At 38.7% G+C, this 21,644-nt stretch overlaps 3 protein-coding genes across 3 annotated transcripts in view; all 3 read right to left on the bottom strand.

Annotated features, from left to right (window-relative positions):
• LOC126762710 (39S ribosomal protein L20, mitochondrial) overlaps positions 1-21,644 on the bottom strand; it is a 366,701-nt gene that overhangs the window by 246,112 nt on the left and 98,945 nt on the right. The gene's annotated exons all lie outside the window — the stretch shown is intronic.
• On the bottom strand, positions 1,176-13,298 carry LOC126762684 (equilibrative nucleoside transporter 4). The gene is made up of 4 exons (XM_050479613.1): positions 12,197-13,298; positions 5,961-6,244; positions 4,905-5,191; positions 1,176-4,826 (listed from the first exon to the last, which is right to left on the bottom strand). The coding sequence occupies exons 1-4, from the start codon at positions 12,367-12,369 to the stop codon at positions 3,555-3,557; spliced, it is 2,016 nt and encodes a 671-aa protein (XP_050335570.1). The 5' UTR covers positions 12,370-13,298; the 3' UTR covers positions 1,176-3,554.
• LOC126762685 (protein swallow) lies at positions 16,693-19,199 on the bottom strand. Its single transcript, XM_050479614.1, has 2 exons — positions 17,549-19,199; positions 16,693-17,489 (listed from the first exon to the last, which is right to left on the bottom strand). Exons 1-2 carry the CDS (start codon positions 19,002-19,004, stop codon positions 16,936-16,938), a joined length of 2,010 nt encoding a protein of 669 aa, XP_050335571.1. The 5' UTR covers positions 19,005-19,199; the 3' UTR covers positions 16,693-16,935.

A 21,644-nucleotide genomic window follows, 5' to 3' on the forward strand; every position in this document is an offset into this window, starting at 1 on the left:
AAGGCCTTTGGTGATGAGGATATGTCTAAAAAAAAATGTTTCAAGAGGTATAGTGAGTTCCAAGCCGGCCGTGAACGCGTCGAAGACGAATAGCGTCCAGGGCGACCATCAACCTCAACCGACGAAGCTCACGTTCAACAAATCAAAGATTTGGTGTTGAAAAACCGTCGATTAACAATTAGAGACCTTGCTGATGAAGTTGGCATATCGAAAGGCTCAGCCAATACCATTTTGAAGGATGTTTTGGGCCTCAAGCGTGTCAAATCTCAACTGGTACCGAAAACATTGAATTTTTTGGAAAAAAGGCGTCGCGTTGAAGTGTGTGAAACGATGCTTTCCGACTACCAGGGTGTCATGAAACGCATTATAACTGGCGATGAGACTTGGATCTATGCTTACGACCCCGAAACAACCGATCAATTGAACGAATATCGTGCCAAAAGAGAGCCGAGACCAAAAAAATCGCACCAAAGTCGCTCAAAAATCAAGGTCATGTTGACTGTTTTCTTCGATTATCGTGGTGTTGTGCATTATGAATTCCTTCCAACCGGTCAAACAGTCAACAAGGAATATTATTTGAACGTTATGCGTCGTTTGCGTAACGCTATCCGCCTAAAAAGGCCGGAATTGTGGAAGGGGATGAAATTGATTTGGAAGAATAAATACAGAATTTTAGAAATAATTACAATGTCACCTTATTTTTTGGGAGCAGTAAAAAATAAAAAAAATAAAAATTTTAAGTGACTTAAGTTTTATTGATTCGACGAAAACTAACAATAAGGGATTATGTGTGTTAATTTAGTTGTATTTTTTAAAATGAAGAGGTTTTATGAATATTGACCGTGCCTTCCGTGCAAGTCATATAAAAAACAGCATAAGAAGACATAAAAAATACACAGTATGAATTTTAAAATTGAACTATTCAAGGCAGCTGAGCTTAAAGATATCAAAAGTGTTGGAAATATCCTTTATGAAAATTTTGGTATGCGAAAGCTCTACGAAAAGTGAGTAGCGCACGAGCTCACAGTCTCTCGACTGTGTTACAAATCAATTTAATTGATGTCAAAATTGCATGAAAAGTGCTTCGACTTCGGCGGTCGCCATATTCTCCGCCCTTGTTCGATCGTTTTTCAGCCTGCTAATTACTCCTACATGAAATCAATAACGCAAACTCGTTTTTCTTTTGAAATTTCACTTTATTCATATTTCTATTAACTTACAATATATCTTCCAGCATATTCATATTATAATTACCACCGATCCATAAACAATATTCATAGCTTTTGCTTATCAAAAAAGTCACAAAACATTTCACATTGCCATTTCGTGTTACGACTTATAAATTTAAACAAAATCACGATAACATACGAGTACGTACAACAAATATACATATTTCACGAACAATGATAACAGTTGCCATTTTTTCATTTTTGTTTTTGCATTTGCATTTGCTATATATGAAACTATATAGTTTTCATAATTTCTTTCTTGTCTTTTGATTTTAGTGATACTTTATAGAAGCCGCCAAAGACTATAGAGCTGCCACAGGATAACCAAGTCTAGGTTTGAATTAAAGAATAGCGGTAAATATTGAAATATAGTTAAATAAAAAGAAAAAGTGATAAATAAGTGATATAAGTAACTCAAATCAATCGACATTTAAGTCAAGCCGAGGCTAAATTTTATATAAGACTAACAGTGGGTTTGATATGCGCAGCTTCAGTGCCCAGTGCCCTTACTTGATCTTTTACAACATTGTCTCGAAACAGATACTGGGCCCGCTCAAAAATCAGTTAAATCTAGACAAAGATCATGCTTCTTTCATCAAATTACTAAACAGTCCAAAGCCGTTCAAGCGTAGCCAGGCCAAAAAACATAAATTTTTCTAAGAAAATCTCAACTGCTTGTAACATAGATTCTTGAACAACTGTAACTTTTCAGCACTTGAAACTAGAATCGACAAGATCAGCTCGAAACTAGTCAAGAATCACTTAGTTTTATTATCAGCTTAATCGAGCAACTTCAAGACAAACAGAATTGTTGAAAAGTAGCTTGAAGAATGTCACCCATTTCTTCAGTTATTCATACGAATTATTCTATGAGAGGGTTAAAAGATTTTCATGGTGTCATGAGAATCTTAGAAAGTCCTCAGTGATCAATTAAAAGATCAATGATAAATACTAATATTTTTGTAAGTTTTGCGTTATTTGGAAACCCACTGCAGTGGGTGCAGTACCTTTAACAACACATCAAAAACAACGTTTAGCAATATTAAGAATAAGGCACAAAAAGGAAAATGTAAGCAACGGAAATTGCAAATTTCAAATAATAAAATTCAAAAACCATGGTTTTAGTTACTATGACACAGTTTTCGGCAAATCCGATTGCTATACCTTTAACTCGGGTTTCTTTTATTTTAGTTAAGTTCTTTTTTATTTCCCTTTTATTTTTAAACCTTATGTATGTAGTTATGTATGCACATATTAAAAATATATCTCATGTAATTTTAAGAATTTAAATTTCTATCAGCCCTTTTGGTTATGCTGGAAAAACATAGTAACACGCCTAAAAGTATTCGTCACACTGTCTTTTAATATATTATATTTACTTAAGTACCAACTGTTCTTGAAGTTTTTGAGTTATTCGCGTTTTTTAAGTGTTTTGGTTTTTGTTTTTAATTTATAGCACATATCCACTGAATTACACGCGATTTACGGGTTTCATTCTAATACTTTAATTTTCATATTTTTATTTATAACTGAGTATAAGTTAGGGTGATATTTACGAGTATATAAAACCAAACAAGCACACATAGTCGAGTTAAATTTCAGCGCTTAAACGTAAGCAACCTTAGGCGCGGTATTTTACACTTGGCGCTTAAAATTTGACCTCGGCTTTAGCTTGTTGTTAATGCGAAAAAAATATTAAAATCGGATAAGTTTACGTAGCCTACCTTTAGGCGCGAATTCTTATTAGAATGTGTTTTTTTTTTTTTACTTCAGTTACTTGAAATATTCAATATCTAAGTATGAATGTTTGTATGTATGTAAGCTAATTATCAGTATGAGTATATTATTTTGTGTTTGCTATGAGTATGACATGCCGTTAGCAGCAAGTACTATGAGTAAAATGTATTATCTCATTTTTAAAACCTTTTTCCGCTTATTGTTGGTAACAATTTTGTTTCATGCTCTGGGTTCTGTGGAATAAAATGGGTGTAGTTCTGTATTTCGTTTATGTGAGAATTCTAGTTTTAGATTATAAACACGACCACCACCATTTCAGTCAAGCACACATAGCGAGGTCTATGTAAAAAGAAAGTTTAAGACACCCACAAATTATTCACCTTGATTACAAAAACTTAAAGCAGCTATTTACAATACTTCATAAACCACAGCAAATTTGTCAAACATTATAGTGACCTTACAGTTCCAAACGCATTTCAAACCGGGGCACTTCCCGCCTAGACCTTCCATTTTAAATACTTTTGGTCTTTACTAAAACACCTTTCAGTCTCGCTCCACAATCATGTTAAAACCCGCCACACAAATCGTTTAAATCTGTTGCATCAGCTCTATTGGCGTTTGGGGATCTGTGGTGCTTATGCTCGTCTCGCCAGTCAAGTCGCCCAGAGCCGCCGTTGAGACGGTGCTCACCACGGCTGAGACTACATTGTCGATGGTGCCCGCTACCGAACTCAAAATCGCCGCCGCTGTAGAGGTCACCAACGCGGTCGTCGGCGTTATTAGAGTGGGCAACAGCGGCGCCACGGTTGTGCTGGTTGTGGACACAGCTGCCGCTGCTGTTGTGGTCACCAAAGCGGTTGTGCTTGCTTCGGTGGTCGGTAATAATGTGGAAACTGTTGTGGTAAACAGCGCCGCAGCAACGGCTGTAGTATTCAAAATGGGTGCAGCGGTGCTTGACGTGCTAGTAGTGCTGATAAGTTGCGCATGCGCGCCGGTTGGGTCTAACATTGAGGCCGGTGCATACGGGTAGGTCGGACATGGATTGGTGAGCTGTGCACCCAGCATGGATTCAAAAACATAACCGATGAGTGAACCAGTCGTTAAGCCGACGTTATACGAAAGTGTCATCATGTTGCCGGTCACCTCTTTAAGTGTGCCGGGCACTTTGGCTGGCGCTAGCATCATTGGAAGACTGCCAGCGAGACCGTTACTAACGCCCAAGCCGATTGTGAAAATAAAAGCCGCTGTCTCTCCAGAAATGACAGGTTGATGACGCGGCGCACAGCACAAGAGCAATAGCGGCACCAATACGATGCGTAAACCAGACATTAATATTAACTGACGTCGTGACCATGGATATGGCAGAGCAGCCAGCAGTTTTCCAATCACATCCGCCGTGTTGAAGGTAAACATAAGCAGTACTGGCAGCCATGTGCCGAGACTGCATGAAATAATCTCCGATTCGATGCCAGGATATAGCGAGAGTGTGACGCAGTAGGCCAGCGCGATGCACACCATGTATGGATAGATCGCCTGGGCTACGGTCCAACGTGAGACAAAGCCATTCTTCAGATCGCTCAGCTTGCCGGGCGTACAAGTACCGGGCGTGAGTACGTGCTCTACCTTGAAAGCCACTGTGGTCGGCGTAGTGGGCTCTTGCGGAGTGCTTGGCATATCGGGTAAACTATTGAGTCCCTCTATTACACTTTCACCAGCCGTTGGATTGGAAAGCTCATAAACGGGATTGCTGAAGCTCAGTGCGCCTGTTGTGTTATTTGTCGCATTTGCTGGCGGCGAAGTGGGCTCCAGCGTTAATACACCGTATTTGGCAATGGGCGTGTCACCGTCGAGGTCATTTTGCTGTAAGGGTGTATAATAAAGAAATTGAGTTAAATTATTTACTGCTTGGGTTAACTTAATTTAATACAGAGTACGCACCAATCGATCTTCATCAGGTCGGAGTACAATCTTTGCACACGCCTTCATATGGTACCGTACAAACGGTGAATTAATAGTGAATAAATGCATTGCGTAACTGAGTAGCACATACAGTGTCGAAGTGAGAAAGAAGATCACCGTTGATAGTCGGTCATTTTGTATTAACATCTTTGTGACCACACGATTGGAAGATACCAAAAAACCAGCAATACTCTCTCCAGCCATTACCGCTTGGGTATACTGCTTCGGTAACATGCTAGCAAATCCATAGAAGCTGGATTGTTGGACTGTGGATGAAATAATAATGATTCGAAATGACTTAGGGTCTCAAAATATGATTTCGTTCGAATTATTTAGCAAATATGTAAGAGTAAAGTTAAAAAAAAATAAAAACATACTACGATTTTATAGAACTGAGTCTTAGAACTCCTGATTCATCATTCAGGACCCGTAAATTAGGTACACGAAAGTATAATCCTTTGGCTAAATTATAATCGCCATGAAACAGTTCTGCAAAACTGTAAAAAGATCCGCACCACGACTATCTTTGGAACGTTAACATATGATCACCTAGAGTTCACTCATTCACCAATATCATGGATGGAGCCATGTATAGAATTTCACGTAAGTGAGGAAAGGTTTCTGATCGCCATTCACTCGGGAGTGGCCAGAAACGATTCTTTTGCATATGGCACAAGCAGCTCACGACTTTCTATCTTAGACCAAGTATCCTCTGGATAGCAAAAAAAACATACAATTGAAGGCGAGCTAAAGTGAGAAGGCAAAACAGCTCTCCCCAGGGTTGTGCCCCTTGCTATAAGGAAGAGAAAAGAGCTCGAAGTATTGGTGCCACATGAGTTAACGCAAAAAAAATCGTGGCTCGAATTTCCGTCGGCTGCCGAATAGCAAAACTATTCCCAAAAAAATTTAAGGTCCAATAATTTCAGAAATTTGAATAAATTTGTATAAAATATGATAAACTTATTTTATTCAAAGACTTAACATTTTTATTAATTTTACGCTTAAACTTTATGCCCTCCCGTCCCCTCCACCTACCTGTACAGCCGATAGCCACCAAAGACACAGCAGCCAAGTTCACTGAATACGCCGTATTGGCGGCGAACATATGAAATGCCACCTCGCAGACGGCCACAAAGATGAGTGTGGTAAAGGACACCACGTAGCCGAAAAGAATACGCACACGAAATGGCGCCAGCGATAGAAAAACGTTATTGAGTAGAACAGTGGCAAAGGCGACAATTATATACGTCATGGACATGTCCAATGCCACGGAGCGGCCGGGGAAGCGTGCCTGCCAGTAGTCGGCGGCGATGATGAAACTGCAATAAAAGTATTAAAGCAAATTAGACATGACTTGGAGCTGAAGAATAGACCAAAATAATATTTGCATAAAATTAGACCCATACATAAGCCCTTATGTACTATATTTTGCAGATAGTAGTCACAGTTGAAGAATTGCTTATTTTTATTGTTGTGGAATTGCGTGTTTCGGTGGGAATACTTTTAGTACCGACAAGTGGGCGAAATCAATTCTCATTATATCTACATATTACGTACACATGTGTGCCCCCACAATCACCTCGCAACGACTTTGTGCATCAGAATAAAGAGAGTTTGAATATATACGTACGAAAGTACTTAATAGTAATGGCATTATTATTGCAAATTCATCGCAAGAACACTTGCAGGTAGTAAAATTACCCAGAGAATATTTAATAACCATAAATAGCACGAGCTCGCAGTCAGTTAGTCAATCAAGGCGCATGGAATTGTCAGTTACTTAATGAATAGATGACAATGAGCACTGAGTAATTGTGTAAAGATTTAATTGCTTTCAACGTAAATACTGTCTGCTATCATAAGTCTGGGCTTGCCTTCTTCGCCCCTCTCTCTGGTTCTTCTCCATACTTCTTATGAGATATAGTTTAAAGAGAACAAATTTAAACAAAGACAGCTAAAGTTGACACAACAGCGAGATCAAACTGGTCGAGTTCAATCGTCAAATGATGATATGTGAATTCGAGGTGGGAGGTCAGTCTTACGTAAACAGGACAAAGCCGAAATTTTATATAAACATTATAACATGGTCGTATTCCACTTCGTTTCTCAGAGAAGCGGATAGATACTCTGCGGGCTTAATGTTAATTATTCTCGTTTTAACTCGACAAGACCTTTATAAGATATATTTATATAGCATAACCCTAAGCTAATCATTGTCGATTTTGTAAATATTGAATCTAAAATTATTAATTAACATTTCATTGCTTGCTACGTTTTTCGGCCGAATGTCCGTCCGCCTGTTTCCGGGTTATAAGCAGAGATTCAAGACTCATCGCCAGTAATAATCATGGTCCTGGTGACAGAAAGCATTGTTTCACAGACATTAACACGGGGCTGTTTTTCGAAAAAATTGAGTGATTTTGGAACGATGTCAGTAAGATCTCTGACTGTTAATTGTTGATTCTAAATCACTAATTCCTTTATTTTATTGACGTGTTTATCATAAGTATATGTTGATGGCCACTCTGAACGCGGTTCGTCGTCAACGCGACCCTCTTTGAAAAATGTGTACCAATCAAAAACACTTGCTCGATACAACCAATTATCACTGAAGGCCTTTTCTAACATTCTGAACGTTATGACATTTGGCACAGATGTTATTGACAGTCATACTAACGTAGAAAAAAGAATTCGACGGATAAGTTTTCGCGCGAAATTTAAATCAAAAAGTCTTACTATTTTTTATATCGGTACATTGTCTCAGAAGTACAAAAGTTATTAACTAGACAGCAGGTTTGCGATATTTTAATAATTAGATTTTAAATAATTCATTCCGATTTTGAGAATAAAAATTTAAAATTGTTGTTTTTAATTTAATTACAAAAATTGAAAATTCAATGGAGTAACAAATAATTTTTCAGTAAGGATAAAAAAGAAAAGATTTACATATTTCTAACTGAAACACTACAGTTAAATGCAAATAAATAAAAGTAAATAAGACACAAAGAGCTAAACTTTCTTGATATTTGATTAAAAAATAATACACAAAAAGTGGAGAATGGAAGAATGCAATCGCGAAGAAAGCTCGTTTGAGATTAAATTTTTTTAGGGGGGCGCCACTACGCAAACACTTTTTTATAGAAGCCGTTTCCAATATCAATCAAGGCCACAACATTTAAATAAGAGTCCTCTTCTGTCGCGAATATTATTCTGGGAGACTATTTTATGGTCATATTTTTAGCGACTTATTTCGAAAGGTGTATCAATATAGTTATTAATTTTAAAAATATCCTTTTTTAATTTTTTATATGCAAATCTGTTCAGATCTAAATCGATTGCGGGCCGACATTTAAAATTTCAGGTTCAAGTAAGTTGAATGTGCTCTTTTAGTTCTAAGAAAATCTATCCGATCTGTTTTATAGTCAGACCTAATTCCAGTTTGTTAAGAAAACACAGTGCTTTTATGATTATTGAGGACGAAATAATAAAAAAAACCGACAAAATAATCTCTTATATATAAAAATGAATCGCAAAATGTGTTGCTAAGCGCATAACTCAACAACGCCTGGACCAACTTGACCAATTCTTTTTTTAAGTTTTCTTTGAGGTTCAAAGATGGTTTTTACCGCGAGAAAAATTCGAATAATTGCCGGAAAACGCCCAAAAACAGTCCTTTTCTTTTTCCCCATATAAACGAATGAATGTTTGTTTGTTAGTAACGTTAAGAGAACGGCTGAACCAATCTTAATGAAATTTTCAGAGGTTGTTCGCTGTGGATCGGGGAAGGTTTAGAAATAAAAAAACCGTATGCTTTTCGTGAGGAAAAGTCGGAATATAGGAAAATTCCAAAAAATAACTTATTTTCATACAATTTTTTTTTAATTTTTTTTGTTTTGTTTTTCAATTATTTCAATCGTTCAAATTTGTCATTTGCTCTCTTATTCCGGCTATTCAAAAAAAATTATTGAAAATTATTCAGTGGAAACGTTATGTGTGTTTCACACAGAGTGATTAATTACAGATTGAAATTTGTTACGATACCACGAAGAGGTCGCGCTAATATCGGTCGGCGTAATTTTTGGCATCAACATCCATTGGCAGCCGAAGGCACATAGCCGAGTACTCCCAGGATGCCATGACATACGTGCGGAATTATGGATTGCGGTCAATCAGCAAGCGATCGTCACGATGTCACAGCGCGACTTTTCAAACAACAGTTACGATGTTTGATGGAAAAGAGAGGTTTGCCGCACACACACATTCTTCTTTGGACGGTGCAGGGTGGTTACACCAGATCAAATTGATGAAATCATTTCTGCGGAAATTCCCAGAGAATACAGCAACAAAATTAACATTGACGCGTTTTTTCTCAACTTTCGTCAGTGATCTGTTTGCGAGAACATTGCTCTATTTGGAAATATCTTGATATTATACATGGAATGCATCTTCGAGGAAATAGTTACGCAGAAATCAAAGCCAACCAGTAAATAGACATCCAGGTGTGTTCTCAACTAATACATTAAAACGAATTTACACAATCCACCCGAAAAACGACGATTGCTTCTATCTTCGGTTGCTATTGATTAATGTACGCGGCTCAACTTCATTTGAGTCATTGCGTACCGTGAATGGTACGGTGTGTGCAACTTTTTGAGAAGCAAGCCAGAAGCAAACAAAAAAAATGACATTGCCGAATACATTTTACATTGTATTCGCTAAGGATTGGAAATGGTACAATTTCGGTTGATACTTCCGGTGGTTCGATATCAATTCCATCTGCCAGTTATCAATTCACGAAAGATGAACTCATCACGAATGTTCGGACATTGGCCAAATTATCGTAACTACGATTCCTGAAGTGCACGCGCAATGTTAGCTGCCAAAAATACCGATGTTGTTGACTTAAACTGGAAAATTCAAAGTCAAATTCCGGGAGACTTGCGCTCGTACAAATCGATCGATCGTCTTGACAATGAATACAAAGCCGTGAATTATCCAACTAGTGAATTATCCTGTGGAATTTCTAAATTGTTTGCAGAGGCTTGGTATGCCACCGCATCATTTGCGTCTTAAAGTAGGATCTGTCCTTATTATGTTTCGCAATCTTCATGCGCCGAAACTGTGTAATGGAACCCGACTGATCGTGAAGCAACTATCGAATACAAGGAGGCAGAGAGGCAGAATGCTTGATTCTTTCTACGAATTCCGTTTCCAGGGAAAATTGCATTTGAGATGACAATCAATAGGACACAAGGATAGTCGCATAGTGTGTGGCATAAATTTGGAAATGCTATGTTTTCCACACGGCTTGCTCACGAGTTGGAAAACCATCTTTTCCTTACATCGGAACAGAAACCAAAAATGTTGTTTATCGAGCTGTGTTACATTGAAACAAATTAAATGATAAATTCAGCTTTCTTTTCATTTGAAAACACATAATTTTACGCAGGACAACGGGCGCGGGGCCAGCTAGTTCTTCATAAAAAACTTTTCCATTAAATCAAGTCGTATGTCCTATAACGTCACGTTCAATATTGACTTCTACAACTTGAAGAGAGTTTGGCTTATTGCTAAAGACCAACGACTTCAAATAACTCCAAAAGAAGTGGTCTAAATGGTGGACACAACTTCCTGCAGGCCATTCAATGTCACAATTTCTTGAAATAATCGAATATTCAAACCTTTTTCGCAATAATTCGGTTCCTGCACGTACTGTATGGCATATTGCAACGTCTTGTTGGAACCATTTGTTGTCAAAATCAACTTCTTTCAATTGCTGCCATAAAACGTCGATTTATACCGCTCTCCATTGACAGTAACGGTGTTACTAGCTTCATTTCGAAGGAAGTACGGTGCGATGATTTCACCAGACCATCACACTAAACTGTCAATTTAGGTGAATGTAATGGTTGTTCCTGAATAATTTGTGGATTTTCTTCGCACCAGAATCAACAGTTTCGTTTATTTACCGCTCCACTCAAATGAAAGTGAGCCTCATCGGCGAAGATAATTTTCTTAAAAAATGGTCAAGTTCTTAATTAACGATGTTCACGGTGGTCCAATGGCTTCAGTTTTTATATGAGTATAATTTTATATGGAGCCCAAATGCTTTCGTCTGGATTCGAAAATTGTGGTCTTCAGCAACACTTGCCGAACGGCAGCAATATTTTTATTATTTCGAGCGGTTCTTTGTCTTGTTGCCACTTGAACATTATGTGAAAAAAATTTCCTCGAAATTTTCAACAATTCGATGAATAGCAGGCAAATACGGATGATTATTACGATTATAAAATGGCAAAAAAATTGAAGACTTCATCAACGTTGCGTATATCTTTCCATATTGAAATTGTAAATATTACTGAACATAATAATACAGATCATTACATATTAAAAATGGCCGAAACGACACTTGAAAATCATATCATCCCTATTGAAAAACCCTTTACATTAAGAGTTGGTCTAAATTTGGCATCGATATGTGACAATGACTAAAACCTGTACTACAAAGTTCAATCAACAATCATCCCAGTGAACTGAACATGATGAACCCAAGCCAGAAGATCTATATTTTGCTATGCGCATGGAATATTTTCCATCGACTAACTAGAAGATGGTGGTTTCTCCACGGCGACTATTACTTATATATCGTTATTGGAACATTTGAAAAGCAAGATATTGGAAATGCAATAAAAAATGCGGAATTCAACGAAGAACAAAATTTCAGCAAGGCAACACAACGTCTCACAAAGCAATGAAATCAAAGCCAAATTTCAAGATTTATGCAACGAATCTGACAGCTTAGGCCCTCAGGACCCAAGAGCATGTTCGCGGTAATAAAATTTATTGGTATCAGAAAGACTGATTTTGAAACTAAAGGTCAATAGTACTACAAATAAAAAACTTTTGAATCGGTGTCTCGTCCTCGGCGACAACTATGTTGAATACTGTTCTCCAGTTCAGTCAAAAGATGTGTTCTTTTTAAGACGGTTCGAAGTTATCACAACGCCTTGTATATTGGAGAGGAGTTAGAATTGCATAAGTTTATTTTAAACGAGTCAGTTGAAGATTATACCACTAGGCCCCAAGGAAATGTTTATTTATAAAGTCAGATGTTTGCATACTCCACATATTGCTAGTTCCAAATCAAAATGATGAACAATCGTATGTATACAACAATTCAACTCTGCTACGCACACATTACATACATACATACATACGTATGTATGGGCTATTTAATCCACGAAAAAATCTTTATTCATTATCCAACTCACCTGTTATAGGGCAACACAAACCCAATGCCTGCGGCCAACAATGCTACATACACGGAATGTTTGTGATCTTTGGGTGCGCGTACGTCCGCCTCCGGACTGTCCATGGGCTCATGCCGTATGCCGGCGCCGCGACCTTCTAACGGTTCATAAGTTGTTGCCTGAGCGGATTCCATTTCCGCTTTTTAACAATTCTATGCTCTCTCAAGGTGTACAAATGTTCTTGATAATCAATGGATAGACAATTCAATGCGAAATTGTTGTATTTGTAGTAACAAGAGACACATTCGCCGCCCGAAGCGCAAATGCAAATAGTTTAGTCTACTTTGCGGCGCGCAAGCGAAGAAATTTAAGTTACTCAAGCGAAATGCCGATTTTGTTTAAATCAAAACTAGAAATATTTTCGTTTTTGTAATTTCTCGTGACATCACAACAACGAATAATGTATTTTTTATTACCGTAAAAGGGCTTAGATTTAAAGATTTCTATGTTATGTATTATTATGTTATTTAAGTAACTCTACTTTCCGCAACTCTTTTCATTTCGCGATTTCACACTGTAAAAGGGCTTCCACGTAATCACTTATGACTGTCGCAATTGTTGACAGCTCAAGTAAAAAGCCAGCAACAACTTGCGCGGCTTTAATCGATAAAGGAAAGGCAGCGTCGTCAACACTTTTGCTACTCAAGCCCTACACACCCCAAAATGCCCAAGATTTCACTCCCAAAATTCCCAAAATTTCATTGCCTTCCGAAGCCGAAATTTTCCGAGTTCACATTAGATTAATTAAGGAATACTTCCGTAACAAATCTCCTTACATTTTGCACATTCCTTCACAATGTTTGCCACAATTTCGATTTTTCTTCCAACATAAGCTTCACAACATTTTTATGTCTGCTGGCAGAGCGCTGTGCATTTTCCACACTACGCTTCAGAGACAAGCCTAAACTTCTACTTAGAAACTGTTTTATTACTTAATTACTACTATTTGTTTGTTAATTATGCTCTGTCACTGAATTTTATGAATAGTTTCAAGCAGTGCGAACAGTTTTGTGTGCTTTCTATACCGTGTGATGCCAAAACTTGGCTGGCTTTTTAGTTTCCTCAGCGCGCACTGCGCAAGTCTTTTGGACGTTATTGATTTTTGTTATGCTGTCATTTTCAAATGCTTCAACTGTCAAAGGTTCTTGTGGCTTCTCCTGCACTTCTCATCTCTTTTGTGGTTGTTTTTGTTTACATCACCATAAATTAGACGAACAACAGCGTTTTTGTTGTTACTCTTCTCGTCATACCTTATCAGTGGATTTGTTTACAAACGGTGCTCGCTGCAATACAGCGGGTTTTCACTGAGTGTGATGAGCTTAGGGTATGTTCACATTGAAATACTTTGCGGAAATATTTCCTTAAGTTGTAAAATAAGAAAGAAATTAAAAAAATTTATGAATAATTTAAAATGTTTCGCTTAAATAATGTTTTGATAATCTTCACTATTCGGTTACACATCAACTAAATTTTAATATTTTTTGTTGACAATTTCCGACAAACAAAACCAAATTATTATGCTTCACAATTGCGTTCTGCTTCTGCAATTATCACTTCATTATTGCTACATATCTCTCCAGCGTGCCTTCTCTTGAGGTCTGAGGAAAGGAAACGTCAAAGACAGCTTGAAGTTGAATTCGTGCAATTTCGCATTATTTCGTCCTACTGACGTTCAAATAACATAATATAGGCATGAAGCCAGCCTCCTTCATTGTTATAATCGGGTTTATTCAATAATCTAAAGCATTGCTCAATATAAGTTAACAGAATTATCAATTCGTTGTTGTCTCTGGTCACTTTGCAATAAAGTTATCTCATTCCCAATTTTTTAATGCACGACAAGTTCCATACCCCACATTCCTTGAATACTATATTTAGAGTGTCAACTATTTCATTTTTGAAATTTTCTAAATAGGAGTCTTTTAACAGCAAAAGGGCGACAGACGTTGCGAAATCATTTCGTTTGTTAGTGAGACCCTAATTTTACGAGAGTTCAGAAGTGAAATAAAGAAAAATCTTCAAATTTTTCTCAAATCAAGTTCAAAGTAGTCTTTGTTAGTTAAGGTGTTAGATGGGTATCAAAAGGGAATTTTTACTATTTTTTAATATACTTATACAATCATATATTTATTTCAAACAATACAGCATATGAAAGATGCAGAGATGTACTAATACCTCGGGCAAAAAATAGTAAGACATTTTAATATAAATTTCACAAGAAAACCCATTCAATGAAAAATTTGTTTCTAAGTTGGCTTGATTTTAAGTGACATCTGTGCCAAATATCACATCAAAATACTCATCAGGGTTTAGTATACGCACGTTTTCACAAATACATAAAGAGCAGTCGATTTTCACGATGAGTGAAATTATTCAACACAGAAGTTCCATTAAATTTGTAAGCGGAATCAAATTTCTGGGGCCGACCTTCGGTGATAATTGTTTGTCGCGATTAAATGTTTTTGATTGGTACAAATTGGGTCGAGAACACGTTAACGACGAACCACGTCCAGGACGACCATCAAAATCAACTGATGATCACCACATGAATAAAATAAAGGAATTGAAATTACTGACATCGTTGGAATATCGGATTGGAAGGACCAGTGCAAACTATTTGGAAATATCATTTGGGCCTAAGAAAAGTGAAAGCACGATTGGTTCACTCAAAATAACAGTATCGGCGTTAACGTCTGTGAACCAATGCTTTCCGGGATGTCATGAAACGTATTATTACTGGCAATGAGTATTGTATCTATGCCGTGGCCGGTCACAAGTCAATGTTATGTTGACAGTTTTCTTCGATTATCAAGGTGTTGTGCTCTCCGAGTTACTTCCGACCAAACTGTCAACAAGGAATTCTATTTGAATGTTATGCGTCTTTCGAATGAATCTGTTTATAAAAAGAGCCCAGAATTATGGGTCGACAGCTCTTGGTTTTTGCAGCACGATAATGTACCGTCGCATATTGCATTGACTGCTCGTGAGCCTTTAGCCAAATTTTCAACCGATTTCATACCACAACCACCGTATTTTCCTGATTTTACTCCTTGTGACTTCTAGCTATTCAAAAAACTAAAATGACGACTCGTCAGCAACTCCATATAAAGTAACTTTGGGACGGCATTCCAAGATTCTTATGTACAGCTGCAAACGAAACCATTGGTTTTCCGAGCTATTCAAATACGGCGGCGAAGAACTGATAAAGAGCCTGCATAATCTTCTTTTTAGAATATGGTGGGACGAAATTATGCCCGACAATTGCAATTTAAGTGTGCTCTGCCCAATGCACAAAAAGGGAGACTCCACAACCTGCGCCAACTATGTATGCCCCTCAACATCTCATGAAAGATTAAACCTTCAACAAACTGATTGGACTTATCACCTGGCAAATCACCAAAATATTTATCTGACCAGATATTAACTATGCGCCAAATTTGTAAAAGACCCGTGAAAAGAGGAACGACACACACCATCTCTTCGTCGATTTCAAAGCTGCTTTCGACAGCACGAAAAAGAGCTGCCTTTTTGTCGTCCCACTCGCGACTAGGCTTCCACGTCATTGTTGACCAACCAACAACAATGTCAGCCCTAAAATCCAAGGCCGAACAACTCTTGCCAACAGGTGCTACTTCGGACTGAGTAGGCAATTGAGAAGTAAAGTCCTCTCTCCACAAACAAAAACCAAACTCTATAAGTCACTCATTGTTCTAGTCCTGCTGTATGGTGCTGAGGCATGAACGATGACCATATTTGATAAGTTAACGTGAGAGGTTTCAAAAGAAAGGTTCTGCGGAAGATTTATGGTCCTTTGCGCATTAGCAGCGGCGAATAACGCATTTGATGGAACGATGATATGTACGAGTTATACGACGATATTGACATAGTTCAGCGAATTAAGAGACGGAGGCTACGCTGGTTAGGTCATATTGTCCGTATGGATTAAAAAGTGAAAGTATTCTACGCAGTATCCGCCGGGGGAAGCAGAGGAAGACCTCTACTCCGTTGAAAAGACCATTTGGAGAAGGACCTGGTTACACTTAGAATCACCAAACGGCGAAAAGGAAGAACGACTGGCGGCTATAACCGCATAAGCGGTGTCTACGCCAATAAATAAGAAGAAGAAGAAGACAAAAAACATTAATTCGTAGAATCACAAATGAGTATCAGTCAGAGTTTAGCGTAAAAAGACAAAGCAGTTGATAAATTATACTCTGTAGAATCTGACGCGAAAACTTTCAAATATGCATGACTCGCCGGATTGCCACTGGAAGCGTCCTTATTTCTTCTGCATAGCAAAACTACTACGAAACCAAAGAGGTAGGGTTTAAGAAACATATAGCAACAGAATTATTATAGACAATTTTGATAGGTTGTGATTAAGACATCACCCTTTTTCGATTTTATAGTACCGAGCGCTGTCTCCGTATAACATCAAGATAAAACCCGAACACTAGTTAGGATCGATTTCCCAACATTCGAAAATCAAGCTTTTTATTTATTGAAGCGGTAAGTTAATGGCATTTGAACAAAAAGAGTAACTTTTTAAACGAAACAAAAAGTAACTAATTACTACATAAATAACTAAAGTTAATATCAGAAATATACAAAAACTCCCAAATTCAAGAACGGGTTTCGAATAGACCAAATCTAAATAAAATGAAAAATTAAAAAAACTAAACTCAATGAATGGCATCGCTTTAATTCGAGGCCAACGGTATGGCGCTTCTATCGAAAGTACTTTCCAGCAACGGAATTTGTGTATAAGTCTGTTGTAGAGCGAATTGCTCACGTTCGATCTGCCGAGGGTTCTTGCAACGCATGCAACTGCCAAACAAACGTAACCAGCGTCGCGATATAGACCTGCCACCCGCGCCATCACACTTCCGAAGCGCCGACCTGCGCGCGCCTTGCGTAGCGTCTACGGCTGCTGAGATATCCATTGCGGTACTGTTGGAACAATGTGCAATATACAAACCCGACGGTGAAGGAGTTCGCTGATCACGATTATAATGTAAACTGCGAACTTTCGGCGCAAACGTCGTATGTTCACTAAGTTCGACTGTGTAGAGATTACTGCGTGCTGGTTTCGGCGATGAAGACAACTCAATCGCTCCGACATCAATGGCCGAATCGGAGCTGCTCGGCTGGCTTGTGCGCGAATTATGTTGTGACTTATCGCTGTTGTGTGTCGCAACCGTTTGAGCTTGTGCTTCTCGAAACTTAAGAGAGTTGCTGCGCTTGCGTAGTGAGGCTACAGGGAAAAAGACTGGATTAAGCAAGATATATTTTAGCTGATTTGACGCCACGTACCTTTATCTTTGGCCGAACGCCGTTCAGCACTCAACCCATCCGTATAGTTGCTGAAATTCAATGACATCGGTTGTATGGCAGCCACGCTCTTAATGTTCCGTTCACACACCTCTAATGTTCCCTCCACGCATTGGTTATTATTGGCGTCCGGCGAGTCGGGTGTCACAAATAATTGCAGTTCATTATTTGGTAGACCGACATGTAGCGGAGATGGTGATGGCGGTGGTGGAGGTGGTGGCGAGTGGCGCTCGAATTCTGTCTGTGTCCACTTCGTAGTTTTTGTGGCGCAATAAAGCAAACCCTGCAATGATTGCCGTCCGGTGCCCCAATAAGGCATACCAGACGTACTCGAGTGACTGTACCCAAGCGGACCACTTGTCATGCCGTTCAATGTATGACGACCACTAACATTTCGCTTCAGCTGATCCTCGGCGGTACTCAGCCGTACACGCAAGAAGTCCACATTTTGTCTCAGTCGCGTAATTTCACTCTGCTTCTCATCCAGCTTCAACTGCTGGTAGTCATTGTACGATTGCAAACGATCGCGTTCGTCCAGTAAGAGCGTATAAGTAGCTTTATCCACTGCACCAACTTTATGAGCGGCGCACAAAACGTTCTCCTCACTATAGTCTGTCTGCTGTGTATGGTTAATCTCTGCATCGTCGTCGTCATCGTCATCAGCAGCGCCGCCACTGCCGCTCTGTGTAGACATAGTCGCAGATGTAAGCGCCGTTAAATTGCTGCTGGACAACTCTGCGCTCGCTTCCTGCTCCATTTGGTCCTCCTCCTCTTCAACACCGTCCATGACGCGCACAAGCGCTTGGCTCAAACTGTCCGCCATCGCGGTCACGCCACGCTGCAACTGCAGCCTCTTCAATGCCTGCGGATCGTGCACCAGTGCCACGGGCATGGAGCGGTGCCTTTGGAAGCGGGCCATCTTGCGACGTCGCTCATCCTCGTTGCGTATATTTGCGATATATTGTCCGACTTTGCTCTCGACATGCTTGTAGCGCCGCTTTGTGTATTCCGAATGTATGTCCTGGTAAGAGCGCGATTTATGTTCGCCTCCAAGCAGCTGTGCGCGTGTTTCACCCATGTTAGCGAGATCAGTTTGATCACTCTTAATCATGCGATTATTGCTTAGCATGGCAGCGTTGCGTGGTTGCTCTGTAGCGGATTCTGCGGAGGAGATTGTTTGGTCAGCAGATGAGCTGGATATGTTGAGATTGTGCACCAAAGTAAGTGGACTTTTGGGAATTTCACCGTTGTACAGCTTTTGTTGTTGCCGCTCACGCAGGCGGTGTGGAAACTGAAACCTATTAAGTGGCGTGGGTGAGAGGTCTGCCTCGAAGAGTTCGTCATGTGGAAAACTTTCATCCTGTATGCTCATTTTTGGAAATTTCCATATGTTTTTTAAATGACAACAACAATAAAAAACGCGTTCAAAATGTATCATACACGATTTAGCACTCCTTATTTACGAGTAAAACTTGTGAAAAGCACAAACATTAAAACGAAATTTGAAAACTTTGTTTTGAATAAATATTTGGAAACGCGATCAATAAAACAATTAAAACGAAAAATAAATCTCGACGCGACGTAATGTATGTGTAAACAGATATCTCGACGTAATGACGTCTAAACTGCTTTACTAAGGAAGCACATAGTAAAGAACTCTGCAGAATAAACTAACGGCATTGGGGGCATTAACACTGGCAAATACATAGGCTGACATATCTTTATATGTTAAGGTAAATAGATCAATACATATATAAGTGGGTATGTAGTAATAAGTACGTATACTAGGGTATGACTTAAGAACTTAAATATCTTACCAAATGTTTAACAGATCCTTCTTATGAAGATGATATATAATATTGTCAATTATTGCGAAAGCATTTATTCAATAGTAAATAATTTATAATTTTTAGCCCTGAACAGGATATATTAAGTTAGCGACGAAGTTTATAACAGCGAGAAGGAAAGGCGGAGACTCTATAAAACATAACAATTGAGTGATTGTGCAAGAACTTAAGCCACTCGACATTCCCAAACCGACAGCGTTTCGTTCTATGGGCTCTTAAAAAGTTCCAAGAAGATCCTACGTTTTCGAGACAAATTTCGTTCAGCGCCTAAGACCCATTTCTGGCTCAATTGGTATGTAAAGAAGAAAAATTACCGCATTTGGAACGAAGAGCAGCCTGAAGAGATTCAAGAGCTTCAATTTCATCCAGAAAAAACAATGGTTTGGTGTGGTTTGTGGGCCGTAAGATTTTTCATGTTAGTATATGTAAAGTCTAAAGTCTATGCGGACAAACCCTTTTCGACTCAGGCCTTGGAGCAAAACATCAAGTGTGTCGTCCGCCTGTTACCAGTCAAAATGCTCGAAAGAGTCATCGAGAATTGGACTCAACGGATGGACCATCTGAAACGTAGCCGCGGCCAACATTTGAAAGAAATAATCTTCAAAAAATAAATGCCATAGAATGTTCTTTCGAATGATAATAAACACTCCAATTAGATTTGAAGTTTCTGTGTTTTATCTTTAAAAAATTAGGGAACCACAAAATGGATCACTTTTTACTTTTATTAATGAATGCTGAGTTGACTTAGTCAGATCCGACAGTTTATACGTGTATCGAACTTAAATTTGCACATGGTCATTTCTTCCTAAGAAGCTACTCAAGTTGTTGTATGAAAACTTTTTCATTTGGCATGATGTCTTCACGAAAATACCGTACAGCAATAAGAAAAATACCTGCAGAGATTATTATTGTTTTTTTATTAAACCCTTTACAAAGTAGTCTTCTGGAAGTTTATTAAATATGATTGTTTCTAATATCCACTTTTGGTACTTTTAGATCATTTTTACTTGTATATCAATATCTTCTTCTTCTTTAGTGGCTTCTCCTTCCAGCTGTTTGGCGCCAATTGGAGATTCTAGGAGATTCCTTTTCCTCTGTTTCCCCCGACGGGTACTGCGTCGAATACTTTCAGAGCTGGAGTGTTTTCCTTCACTGGGAAGACTTGAGCTAGGCATTGTAGCCGCTGTCTCTGAATTCGCTGAACTATGTCAATGTCATCGTATTTCTTGTACAGTTCATCGTTCCATCGAATGCGACACTCGCCGTTGGCAATGCGCAAAGAACCATAAATCTTCCGCAGAACCTTTTTCTCGGAAATTCGTAACGTCGACTTATTAAATATTGTCATCGTCCATGCCTCTTAACCATATAACAGGACAGGAATAATGAGTGACTTATAGAGTACGAAGTAGCACCTGTTGGCAAGAGCTATTCTGCGTTGGATTTCGAAGCAGACCCATTTGGTTCGCTTCTTTATCCAGTCTGGAGAAAGCAGAACTAACGGCACGCATGTTCAGGCCAATAATATCAATATCATTCTTATAGGAGATTGTACTTGCTCGTTTAAGCTCTGCAGCTTGAATTATTTTCTCCAGGAGTAGATTGAAGAAGTCGCAGAGCAGAATTCGCCTTGTCTGAAATTTCGTTTGGTATGGAACGGCTCGGATAGGTCCTTCCCAATAGGTATAGCTTGTGGTATTGCTCAACGTCATTTTATATCAATATACGTTCATTAATTTACTAAAAACTAACGGATAAAATTACTCCGAGCTCCACTGACCTTCAAAAATAATAATGCAAGCGGTCATCTGAACTTAGTGTGTGACTATGTAGCCCTTTAAGTAGTTTAAATACAGACCGAAACAAAAGAAGATTTCACTCGATGGACCCTCACCTCTCCCTAGCGGTTATTGACAGGTCCTTTTGTTGATATTATTCGGTAACTATTGAACCAATTCAAGACCTTTAACAATTGATATTGGCTTGGGGAATCAAAAAGTCACCAATTGCTCACCATATCGCTTACATTCGCCGTTAAGTGACACCAGAAGCCGCTTAGGAAGATTGAAATATTTCATACTGAAGGCGAAAAGTGAATCTAATAACTCTTTCGAACTTATATATTGTACCGCTTTGTAACTTAGGCCTTCATCATTGTTCTGAGGGGACTAGACTAGAATCATGCCACCTTCAATCGTCCAATAAATAAAGTTCTATAAATTAAAGGTTGC

Source organism: Bactrocera neohumeralis, chromosome 6 (assembly GCF_024586455.1).
Source record: "Bactrocera neohumeralis isolate Rockhampton chromosome 6, APGP_CSIRO_Bneo_wtdbg2-racon-allhic-juicebox.fasta_v2, whole genome shotgun sequence".
NCBI classification, from domain to species: Eukaryota; Metazoa; Arthropoda; class Insecta; order Diptera; family Tephritidae; genus Bactrocera; species Bactrocera neohumeralis.